This window comes from Vicia villosa, unplaced genomic scaffold (genome assembly GCF_029867415.1).
Source record: "Vicia villosa cultivar HV-30 ecotype Madison, WI unplaced genomic scaffold, Vvil1.0 ctg.001256F_1_1, whole genome shotgun sequence".
In the NCBI taxonomy this organism is placed as follows: domain Eukaryota; kingdom Viridiplantae; phylum Streptophyta; class Magnoliopsida; order Fabales; family Fabaceae; genus Vicia; species Vicia villosa.
Window position 1 is genome coordinate 195714 of NW_026705551.1, and position 11799 is coordinate 207512.

At 32.4% G+C, this 11799-nt stretch overlaps 1 protein-coding gene across 1 annotated transcript; it reads left to right on the forward strand.

Annotated features, from left to right (window-relative positions):
- The first annotated feature begins 7632 nt into the window (after positions 1 to 7632).
- Positions 7633 to 10683, forward strand: LOC131634199 (BTB/POZ domain-containing protein At3g19850-like). The gene is made up of 3 exons (XM_058904854.1): positions 7633 to 7834; positions 7969 to 9120; positions 10191 to 10683. The coding sequence occupies exons 1-3, from the start codon at positions 7772 to 7774 to the stop codon at positions 10548 to 10550; spliced, it is 1575 nt and encodes a 524-aa protein (XP_058760837.1). The 5' UTR covers positions 7633 to 7771; the 3' UTR covers positions 10551 to 10683.
- The last annotated feature ends 1116 nt before the right edge of the window (positions 10684 to 11799 follow it).

Here is an 11799-nt window from a genome sequence, read left to right on the forward strand (position 1 = left end):
TATATAAGTTTAGGAGATATTATTGCATATTTTAACACATCTCAAGAGAGGTGAGTGTAATTTAAAAAAAATTATAAAAAAAGTTGTATGAAATTTTTTTGAGTATGGGTCAACTTGTTCACCTATTAATCAATATTGGGTTGGTATTTAACCTAAAACACAAATCTCTATATTTATGTTTTCTATGATAAAGTTATATTTCTTTAGATTTTTATTTTACTAGGTTTTTACAATCTAAATTATAAAAGAAATTACACTCATTTATCTTGAAATTTATTAAATTAAAACTTATACTAATCTCACACGAGATTTATTAAAATGATACTGACATTTTCTTTGCTTTCTAGTAACATCTAAAAATTACAATGATATTTATCTATGGTATTTTAGGTGTCATTAAAAATTACTATTGAAATATGTAAGCTTAAGAGAAATTACTGTATATTTTAAAATTCGAGGAGGTATTCACTCCCATTTTAACAGACTTCAAGAGATGTGAATGTAATTTTCTCAAATTTTTATGAAGAGAAGTTTTATGAATTTTTTCTAACATGCTCTATACAAATTAGAACATGGCTAATGCACAAAAATAATAATGTGATATATAGAAATAACATAGATTTCAGTTTCCTTTCTATATAAAAATTTAAATTTGAATGGTCCCATCTTCACGTTCACATGCTAACTCAAATAAATCCAAACTACAAAACCAAGGCATGCAGCTGTAATATATGTGACAGAACTGAAAATAATTGCTAAAGAAATGTGCATTGGGTTACATCCTTGACTTGCAGAACTAGTCAGACAAATTCTCACAAAAATTTTGATTGCTATTGGTTGCATCAACAAGTAGTTTTCAATTACAAAATATCATTGTCATGTTGTTTTATAGTATTCTATTTTAATTAATACAACTTGTTTGGCTAAAGAGACAGTGCATTTGTTTAGCCACACATGCAATCAAATATACAAACTATTCAGTACTTGTCACACATGGAATGTCTTTTAAAATACAATTAACACTTTTATTTTTAAGGAAACAGTGGGCTACACCCCAACAAACAGGTGGTTTTTATGGTGTACAATTTTTAAAGTAAAAAAAAAACACAAATGTAGGAAAACCGCGAGAATTTAACTTACCACTCCCAGTTATACACACTATCTTTTATTTTATATTATTTTCAAAATGCGCCGACACTATTTACTCGAAATTATTACTTTTTCTAAAAAAAAAAATTATTGTTGCCAAAATCATCAAAAGGCAAATTTCCAACACCGCAGAGTAATTTCCGGTACTTCTCTTTAACAAATTCCGATATCTATTTACTAGAAATTTCAAAATTTCCGATAATTTTATGAACTGAAGTTACACCGAAAATTTGAAATATTCGGTATTTTTTTCATATACCTGATATTTTATATTTCCAGTATTAAATTTAACTGCTACTACATACCGAAAATTTAAAACATCTAATATCGGAAATTTTAAATTTTTGATATGTAGCATCAGACACGGTAAATTGGTAAATCCAACAAAATTTTCGGTATTTAAATGAAATTTCTGGTATGGTACCGAAAATTTCAAAAAATCTGATATTTTACAAAGATAATTTGGTAAAAGCGTCATACTTAAGAAGGTGGCATGTATAAAATGCGGGTGGTAAAATAAATTCTTCAAAACCGCCTACAGCATATGTTTTCGTAACTTTAATTATAATTTTGTTTTATTTATTTTCACCTACTTGTAAAATTGGGCATTCTATTTAAGAATTCTTTAGAGTTTTAGATTAAATAATAATAACACAATAAATATGAGAAAATACATATGTAAAATAATTCTTAAGAATAAAAAATACCAGGGAACAATTTTAAAAAACTTAAAACAAACATAGAACTATTGTATTTCCCATGTCAGATTCCCGAGAATATATTTTAGGCCCATGAAACAAACACACCCTATGTTATATAATTCTAGTCCAGTCGAGCTATATCTCTCTAACTTCCCTTAATTATATTTCTTATCATTCTAAGACATATTCATTCGTCTAAGCATTATGGGGATGAGTGGAAGAAAAGAAAAAAAAAATGGATTGGTTGGGATATAATTTGTTTGTTGAAAGAAGAGGGGCGGTTTAATATCAAGCAAGGGGAAGTGGAAAATCTTGAACGAGAAAAATTTTATTTGGACTAACTTTCTTTCTTGCAGGTACGACAATATCAAAAAAATGAAGCTTAATGATTCTCTACCTTTGTTGGGGAACAAAGTCTCATTATCATGGAAAGACATTTGTGAGGTTGGGACGACGTTAGAAGTTAATCATGAAAGTTGGTTTACATCTTCAATTGTGTTCAAACTTGGAAATGGAGAATTCATCGATATTTGGCATGATCGAGGGCTAGGATCTACACCGTTTTGCAGGTTGTATGAGTCGTTATTTCAGCAATATGTGGAGGACAGTGGAAAAATATTGAACAATGGTGTTTACACAGATGAAGGATGGAGATGGCAACTGAGATTCCGCGTCAACAATCTGCTTGAGTGGGCTGTTGTCATGTTGGCTGAGAAGTTGCTTATTGATGTGTTTGGTGGAGAAATAGGAATGTATTTTGTGTCATAGCTAGCTATAAAAGGCTTTTAGAGTGTAACAACCATTTTGATTGATTGGATGATGTTGTTTCAAATGCTTTGAGTAGGTTGTGGAAGACAAATGCTTCAAGTAAAGTCCTAATCTTTGGTTGGAGGTTGTAGTTGAATACCTTGAAGCCAACACCTTTACCAAGACCACAGTCACGCCCAACATGCTCCTCGATTCCAATCGTTTCTACCAAGATGTCATGACAATCTTGGGAAGTGAAGATCCCGTCTTTGGTTTGTTCAACAAGATAATCCTACAACACATATGAAATTTCATCTTTACCAAATTGATTTAACTAAAATAGATATTGTTAAAAAAGTATCTACTTACATTCCTTTGAGCCACTTCATGAGTAGCATCTGATGTGAACTCACCATCTTTTCTTTGACGTGCCCTCTTCCATTTCTCGTGACATGATGGTGGAGATGAAGTGCAATCAAGAATTATAGAACCTCCTATCTCTTTCTCCCTTTGTTTTCTTTTTTCTTCAATCAAAAGTTCTTCAAGTGTTTGATATCCTCCATAAGACAACCTGTGTGGATAGATATTTCTAGCTCAATTTTCATTTCCTTTTTGGCTTTTTGCCAAGAAGGAATGACTGGTGCGAGACTCTACAATTTTCTACCAAACATCTTGATCATTAAATGAATACACCTCGTATGGAGTTTGTTCTTTATCTTTTCCATGTTTAATATAATCATGGGTGAGCTGTGTCTTAAAGCCCCTCCAACGCTCACGACAATATGCAAGCATTTTCGCGTACTTATCATTTGGACTAACAATAAACACATAATATGTTTACACAATAGAGATGTTATTAGTATTAAACAAAAAATATACTTGTAAAACAAATAATAGAATTTAAAATAAATACCGTAATATCGGTCTATATGTCGTCTTTCAAATCCTCGTCAACTTGATGTCAACTATCTATCAAAATATTCACTTTACTTCTATCTTGTAATGCAGTGTAACTCAAAAAATCCTCAACATGTTCACCAAAAGCCCTGCCGGTTTGCGCAACAACACTAACCGGGTAGCGAACACTAGTTCCGTTGGCTTTTTTCACCTTTGTATACATCGTGGCACCTCTAGTTTTTCTTTTATGTTTTGTATTAATAGAGGTTGCAACAGATGTTATATGCGAGGTGCTTGTTGAATTGGCCATGACTATCAAGAGACTAACGTTTCAGTGAAAATAAATGGAATATCATAGAAACAAAATGATCAATAGACAAACTAACATAGAAACCCTAAACAAAATGATCAAGAGACTATTTCAGTGAAAAACAATGTGATATATAAACCGCTTCAGTGAAGAACAAACCTGTTGCAAAAATGTCGTTTGATGAATATTTGTTGGAAGAGTTTTGATGAATATCAACTTAAAAATTGCCTAGGGTTTTTTTGTAAAATGAGAGTGACGAACTGACGTTTGAGCGTTGATAGGTAAATGAAAAGTTAGAAACTAGATAATAGTCTGAAGTATTTCATGCAAAAAAAGTGTCCCGTCGGTTTTACATAAAAACTGACGTGATACTATTAATTAAAAATATAAAATATAAAAAGCACAATAGCGCCATATTTTAGGAATTCATTTAAAAGATATATAACGTCGGGTTTTGTTAAAAATTGAGAGGTTTAAATATATCAAATAAAATATTAAAATAAGATTTTGAAAATAGTATTTTGAAATTCTAAATGAAAAATATACTACCTCTCAGTTGGACCATGTAGTCGAGGTAAATACTAATAAAAAAATAAAAAAAAATGGAATTTGGAAAGGAGTCAGGTGAGAAATACTAATTACACAATTGAATAAAAAAACATAAAATACAGCAAGTGGGTGTCGAAGCGAGTTCCCTTATAGCTATGTTCCCTCGATTTTCTTAAAAACTGAGGGCTAATGTTTTTTATTTTAAAAATATATACAAAACATGACGCTCCCAGGACCTATACCCTCTTTTTTTTTATTGTTTGAGGTGTAAGCTTCATCATAAAAAGCATTATTTGTAGTAGTGTATCTTCCAAATCACTCTCTATGATAATAAGGCTATTATTAATCGTAACGAAAATACAATAAGTGCTTGAATGAAAAGCTGAAGTGAATGGAATGTACCATGAAATATATGGTCAAAGAGTAAACGCTAAAAAGAAGGCCGAAAGTCTAAGCTTTGAAGCTTTGAATGTGAGGTGAGAGTTACTCCCATATAAATGCTCTTAAAAAAGAGGGAAAGATTCAAAGGAAAGACTCCAAATTCCCTATATCCTTATATAGGCGAAGAAAATGGAACGAATCAGATTGAAAGTGAGAAATAAGTGTGGATCAACGGTCATATTTCATCTTGGAAACGCGGCCAAAATTAAGTACACTCAAGTGCACCGTAAGCTGCGTCACGCCACTTTATATCTTTTTATGGTCACGCGTTAGGAAAGAAATGGCAAAATGTTTCAATGATGGGACCGCATTTAATGCTCAAGTTCCCCATTACACTTTGGAAAAACCAAAGCACCGCATGCCAACTTACACTTGGACAAGCATTCCCAAGGGTCGGCCACGAAAGCTAAAATTATTCCTCGGCATCCAAAATTTTTGGTGAGTCTTAGGCGAAAATGTTCTATGTAGGCTAAGGGCCCAATAACATGAGGCCCACTTATCCAACCTGCTCCATTAAGCCCAAGGTATAAATACCTTCACAAAGGGATTTCAGGTACATAATATCTAATCTCCACTCTCACTACGATTATCTTGAACCCTAAACTAACTTAGGCGTTAGAGTGCTAGCCATGCAGGTATCCCCCCACTCTAAACCGTTGTATCGGAGATTAGCAACATAGATTCAAGATAGACGATGATTACCGATGTTAATCCAATATCGACATCTCTAGTTTAAGAAGCACCGTAATCGCAACCTCTGACCCACGGTACTGCATTGCTTCCTCATTCTTCAGGGCACTCTCGTAACCAATAAGGGAGATGTCAAAAAAGGAATTATTCAAGCAAATAGCCAAGAGGAGTAATATTTCTATGTCACTTTCCAAAGAGATTCTTCCTCTCCCCCTTTGTTCTAGCATCCACTAGCCAGTTGGTTTCAATGAACCTTTTTAGCCGCTTTTTTGACGTTGCGTCAAAAGAAAAGATACCACTGACATAACTAAGATCCTTGTAAAAAGCCACCAGTTGCCTCCTCAAGTATACATGTTCTTAAGATCGGTCATTCTCCTTGTAAATGTAAAATTTGTTTCCCGTCAAGAAATAACTATGAATCCATAACTTGTAGAATAAATCCTTACACTGATACGAGGGAACGAGTTCTATTTTACATACCTTCGTGTAAACTTCTTCATTAAGGAGAGTAACCAAAAAGTAGTGATCCTTGAAATTCTTCACGTTTTCATAATTGGTCTCAAATAATTTGGAAGTCTACCTCAAAGAAATTAGAACTAGACCACGTGCATAATTAGTCATGTTGTTTAAAGTCTTGAAGAGATGGAAGAATAGGTCTATGGACGGCTTACCCACCTTATATTCTCATCGATATTGAAAACCCTTGATAGAGAGCCAACTCATTGAATGCAATTGCGAAGGGAAAATCATTAAGTGATTCATAACATTAATCTCGAAGTCATTGATAACATTAATCTCAAAGTCATTGAATGGAAGACGAAATCCCATAAGAGAGAATAGGCCCTCGTGGAAAGGAATGGTGCACCCGTTATATTCACGCATATCCTCTTGTATCCATCTGGTGGAAACACCCTCTAGTCAGATGAAGGCCACATATTAATCAAAGTGTGATCTGAGCCACCCTCGCGAGCAAAATAAGATACGACATCCAATGTTTACCTGTCCACCCATTCGGTCGAGATATCTTTTTTCCCTTCCAAAGCATATTTGGCGTAAACTGTATAGTAAGAAACTATGTGAAACTGAGAATAGTACGAACCATATGAGGTAAACTAGCAAGTTCAAACAAAAACGCTCCTGTGAAAGGGTGCCCATAATAGAGAAAATATCTTGAAAGATAAGTAGGGGTATCAAGAGCTCGCTGCCCAGAAAACCCTAGATAAGTAGCGAAATAAGAAGAAGAACTTGACTTTATCTTCAAGGAAAATGGATCGATTACTAATGTATGTCAAGTACCAACCAGCGAAGATAACTTATGAGTTGAACCAAAAACTAGACCGATGAAACTCGCAAGAATGAACGATGATAGAAAGTAGAAAAATTTATGTTATTGGTCGCAAATGGAAGAAAAAGGGTAAAATGTTGCTTCATAACGTAGATACATGTGTCATTCATTCCCAACGAAATGTTACCTATTACAAGAAAGACATTAAATGCGTTTATTCCCAATGACTATGACATCCCATCAAAGGCTTTCACATCCTTTGACCAAGCAGCCCAGATAGATCACATATGGCAAGCCTTCGTCCAATAGAGCTAAGATAAGGGCTTATGGAGCTACTATTTTTGGCCGACCACAATAGTAAAGCACGTAGAACAGGTAGACATATTCCCCTCCCTCCCCCCCCCCCCCCCCATCCCGAAGTTGTTTGCTGAAGCTCTGATGAGTGCAATCCATACCTAACTCCATGCTTTCTGCTGAGAACCATTCCCACTATGTATGAGAAAATACATGTCATTTCTCATGTATTCAAATTCATTCTCACTGTCACATCACTTATCATTGTCTTACTGACATTGGCATAGAAGTGATAACCTTGCAAGTTAGTCTTTCTCTCTACGATATCGAAATCTCAAATCCACCATAACAAACACTATTTCATCGTTCATTGAATAATTTTAATTCCACCACTAAACAAATATAAACCAAAATATTATTATTTTTTAAAAGAAAACAAATTAAAGACAATATAAAAATGGGATAAGACAAAATAATTATTAGATCTAGGCAACTAGTTACTGAGTAACTTTAACTGAAACCTGCAGTTCACAACTTGTTAGATAGATACTTGACATGAAGCACTCGTTTCCATATAAAAACAATATGAAGAACTATCTTAGCACATGGATAGGGTAAAGTTTTCATATTTTGTCATATATAATCATTTCCAATTTTGACACCAAAAAACAAGTCCATCTATTTTTGTTCAATGCAGAGATAGCATCTATGTCAAAATTCTATGACTTGCAAGTCCACATTAATGATGAGGAAATATTCCTTATAAACAAGGTATATATATTCTAAGGATTTTATTATTAATTGTTCTTTATTTATTTTCATTTCTAATATTGTTAAATTAAAAGAAGAAGAAATGAAGATCAAATATATATGTCTAAGTTGAATCTTGTTCATTTATTTTGCAGAACTTGATATCAAGATATTGTGGAAAATTGAAGAAAATTTTAAATGATGAAAAGAGAATATTTCATATCAATGATTTCCCTGGAGGGCCATATGGATTTGAGCTAGCTTTGAAATTTTGTTACAACAATGGAAAAGTCTCCATAAATGTATCCAATGTTCTTATTCTTCATTCTTGTGCTCTTTATCTTGAAATGAATGAAGAAATTTTCACCAACAATCTCTTACAACAAACACAAACATTTCTTGTTGGTGTCTATTATTGGAAATGGAATGAAATAATAGCAAGTCTCAAGAGTTGTGAATGTGAGAAATTTTTTACCTTTGCAAATAGCTATGATTTTTTGGAGAAGATTATTTTTGTACTAGTAGCAAAGTTGGTTCAAAATTCTGATTTGAATTTCATTGCTTCGCCTTCCTCGTCGTCATCATTGTCTTCTCCGGAAAATAACTTTGCAAAGAGAATCTCTTTTTCAACCGTAGTTTGCTCTCCGGAGAAAATTGTTTCAGACTGGGCCGAGATCCAGGTTAGATCGGTAAAAAAGTCAAATTTTTGCAACAAAGCATGGTGGTTTGATGATTTGGCTACTTTACCACCAAATATCATTGAGAAGTTTCTTCAAGGTATTGGAGCTTATAAAAGTGACAATAAAAATTTAATAGTCACAAGATTTTTGCTTCATTATTTGAAAAAAGTTACACCAAGTTACAAAAGTATTAGTCTTGGAGAATCAGCTGCCTATGGAGTCATAAATGTTGGTAGCAAGAATTTTTCATGTAGAGGACTATTTTGTGTATTAAGGATTTTATCAAAGTTTGGAATAAGTGAAGATTGTAGAATGGAAATTGAGAAATTGATTGGTGGAATGTTTGAGAAAGCAACATTGGATGATCTATTAGTTTGTGGACATGACAATGGACTTTACTATGATGTTAGTTTTGTGATAAGGTTGGTTAAAGTATTTGTTGAAATCAATGGATGTGATGTGGTGAAAATGAAAAAAGTTGGTGGATTAATTGACAAGTATTTGATAGAAATATCACCTGATCAGAAACTTAAGATCTCTAAATTTCTTGAAGTTGTAGAATGTTTGCCTTGTTTTGCTAGGGATTGCTTTGATGGAGTTTATAGAGCCATTGACATCTATCTTGAGGTGAGTTTCATAATCTTTTTTTGTCTACCTTTTTGCATTACTTTCTTACTAAACAATCATATGAAAGTATATTTAGATTGAGTTATCTAAATTTATCTAACATAAATATCTATTAGATGGTTTAGAACAATCATACCAAGTAACTCAACTGATCAATGATTTTAAGTCACTTGTGTTCTTGAATCATAGGCTATGAATCTAATGGATAGAGATGATATAGTTTTAATCATTCAAAGATGAAATAGATTTTGGCTATAGTTTTTTATTTTGTATTTTAAGTTGCATGAAAAATTGTGGTTGGATAAATGTATAGGTGTGTCAAAGTAGATATTTACTTATAAAACAAATTTTATAGGTAATAAAATGGATAATGGTGGTAAACAGATGTATTTGCTCCATTTAAGTTTGTTCAGTCAAAATCTGCTAAAAATTAGAGTCGAGAGAAGTGGACACAGTGGAGGAGGACTTGAAATTTTGTCTTGTTCTGCCAAAAAACAGGGTAGGGGCAGACTCGAGGGACATTACTTACCTAAGACTGATAAAAAGTCATGTCGGGTCTTTTAATATTTGCATCCGTGAAAATCCACCAAAAATTCGAAAAAGAGACAAGCAATATAGAGGTACGGAACAAAAATTAACTAGAACATAAAAAATTATGGTCAAACGGACATGCCTAATATGTCGTCCCGTTTTACCTTATGTGGGGACATTCACTCATTTTGTACTTATTTTTAAAATATTTAACCTATTTTAAAAATAATTTTCTAAAGCTCTAATAATACATTCTCAAGTCATTATTTTATTAGTAGATATTTATTATTAAAAAAGAAAAGAAAACATAAGTAACAAAAATGACCTCTTTTATGTCATTGTCATATTATGTGTCATGACTCATGAGCAATGAATCTTAGAACACAACAAAAACCTAAGATAATGTAAAGTGCCCTGTCTAGTAGGTAACAATGCTTTACCTATCATGTGTCAATATTTAAACACAAAATTCCAAATGCTAAAGTTTGACTTCCAACATTGCCTTAAAGTCACTAATTTTCTGACACAATTAATTGCAGTCTCACCCAATGATTGCATTTGAGGAGAGTTCAAGATTATGTGGATGTCTCAATTACAACAAACTCACCTTTGAAGTTTGCAAAGAACTAGCCAAGAACCAAAGAATACCTCCAAGGATTGCAATGCAAGCTCTTATTTCACAACAAAGAAATGTTCCATCATGTGAATATGCAATAGATGAGAGTGAAATTATGAGTCCTTCACAAATATTTTTGTATTGTGAAGATGACAATGATGGGTTCTTGGAAGAGAAAGAAGATGTGAGAATGAATCTTGAGAGCATGCAATGGAGAGTGATGGAATTGGAGAAATTGTGTATGGAAATGAAGGTTCAAATGTTGAAATTTACTGGTTTTTAATGTATAGAACTTCTTTAAATGTGGCAACATTTTTGTTAAATATGATTATCCTATTTTTGTTTATCAACTATCCAACTTTTATTTTTGTATAAAAGAGAAATTTCTTTAAAGAGAGGAGAACTAAATTGTTCATGTAAGGATTAAATTGATTATATAAAACTAAGTTGTTTTAGTTTTTTTTTAGGACTAAATTGCTTAGGTCAACTATGTTTAAATTTGAGGGGAGTATTCACTAGTGATAAAATCATAGGTTAAGAGCATTTGCAAGGGAATTTGACACTAAATATACACTCAAAATCTTAAAATACTATATTTATGGATCCTCTAACTTTTTAGATAAATCTATATATACATAAAGAGTCTATATAATAAAATAAAATAACTAATAATCTTTTCAGCATTTTCTATTGAGTTGGATCAACATATTTAATTAAGAGAGAAGTAACATAAATGAGTTTAACACCGCACATTTACTCAATTTCTTAGAAAATTAGATTTGTGATTCGTCTCATTTATAAGATATTCAACTTCATCTCTTTCATCTAATGAATAATTTTAACACACATTCAACGTATCACAACAAAATGGACCACCATGGTCATATCTTGCATTGTAGAGTTAAGTTAGTTACGAGGACATAGCTATCGAGGATGCTAATGAAACAATTCAGAGACGATGACGACCAATGACAAAGACAAGTGCCAAAAAAGTTAAAAGAGAGCTTAAAACAAATATTGACAATCATCATAGAAGTAAAAGTCAACATTAGAAGACTTAGAGGGTAAAATAGTCATTTACATAGCTCTGTCATATGAAGACTTTTGCCCTACCATGTTGTCCATATAAATTAGATCTATTTATTTTTGAAATAAAAATAAAGAGTTTGTGTTAATAAGGTGCTATGTGTGTTTTCATTTGTAAGTGAAACACAAGCCTCATCATAATAATTAGACAAATGACAAGGAAAATGATTTAAATTTTGTATTTTTATTAGCAAATAAAGTTATAAGACATTAAAATAAATGAAGATAGTAAAAAAAAAAAAAGGTACGGTAAGTCAAAAAAGAGGGAGTAAAGGATAAAATGTCACTCAATGGATTGTCTCCTCTTTGAATATAATTGTCTTCAACAAGTAACACTCACAATTCAAAGCAACAATATTCAGCCACCCCTCCCTCCTCATTTAATAAATCCTTTACTTTTTTGTTTTGTTTTGTAACCTAAATTATAATTGAGTGTGCATCGGATG

Bases quoted from the DNA above. Each gene is read 5' to 3' on its own strand.
- LOC131634199 (XM_058904854.1), top strand. From the start codon at position 7,772: ATGTCAAAATTCTATGACTTGCAAGTCCACATTAATGATGAGGAAATA. The intron at 7,835-7,968 runs GTATATATATTC...TTTATTTTGCAG, and splicing joins AAATATTCCTTATAAACAAG to AACTTGATATCAAGATATTG. The intron at 9,121-10,190 runs GTGAGTTTCATA...AATTAATTGCAG, and splicing joins CCATTGACATCTATCTTGAG to TCTCACCCAATGATTGCATT.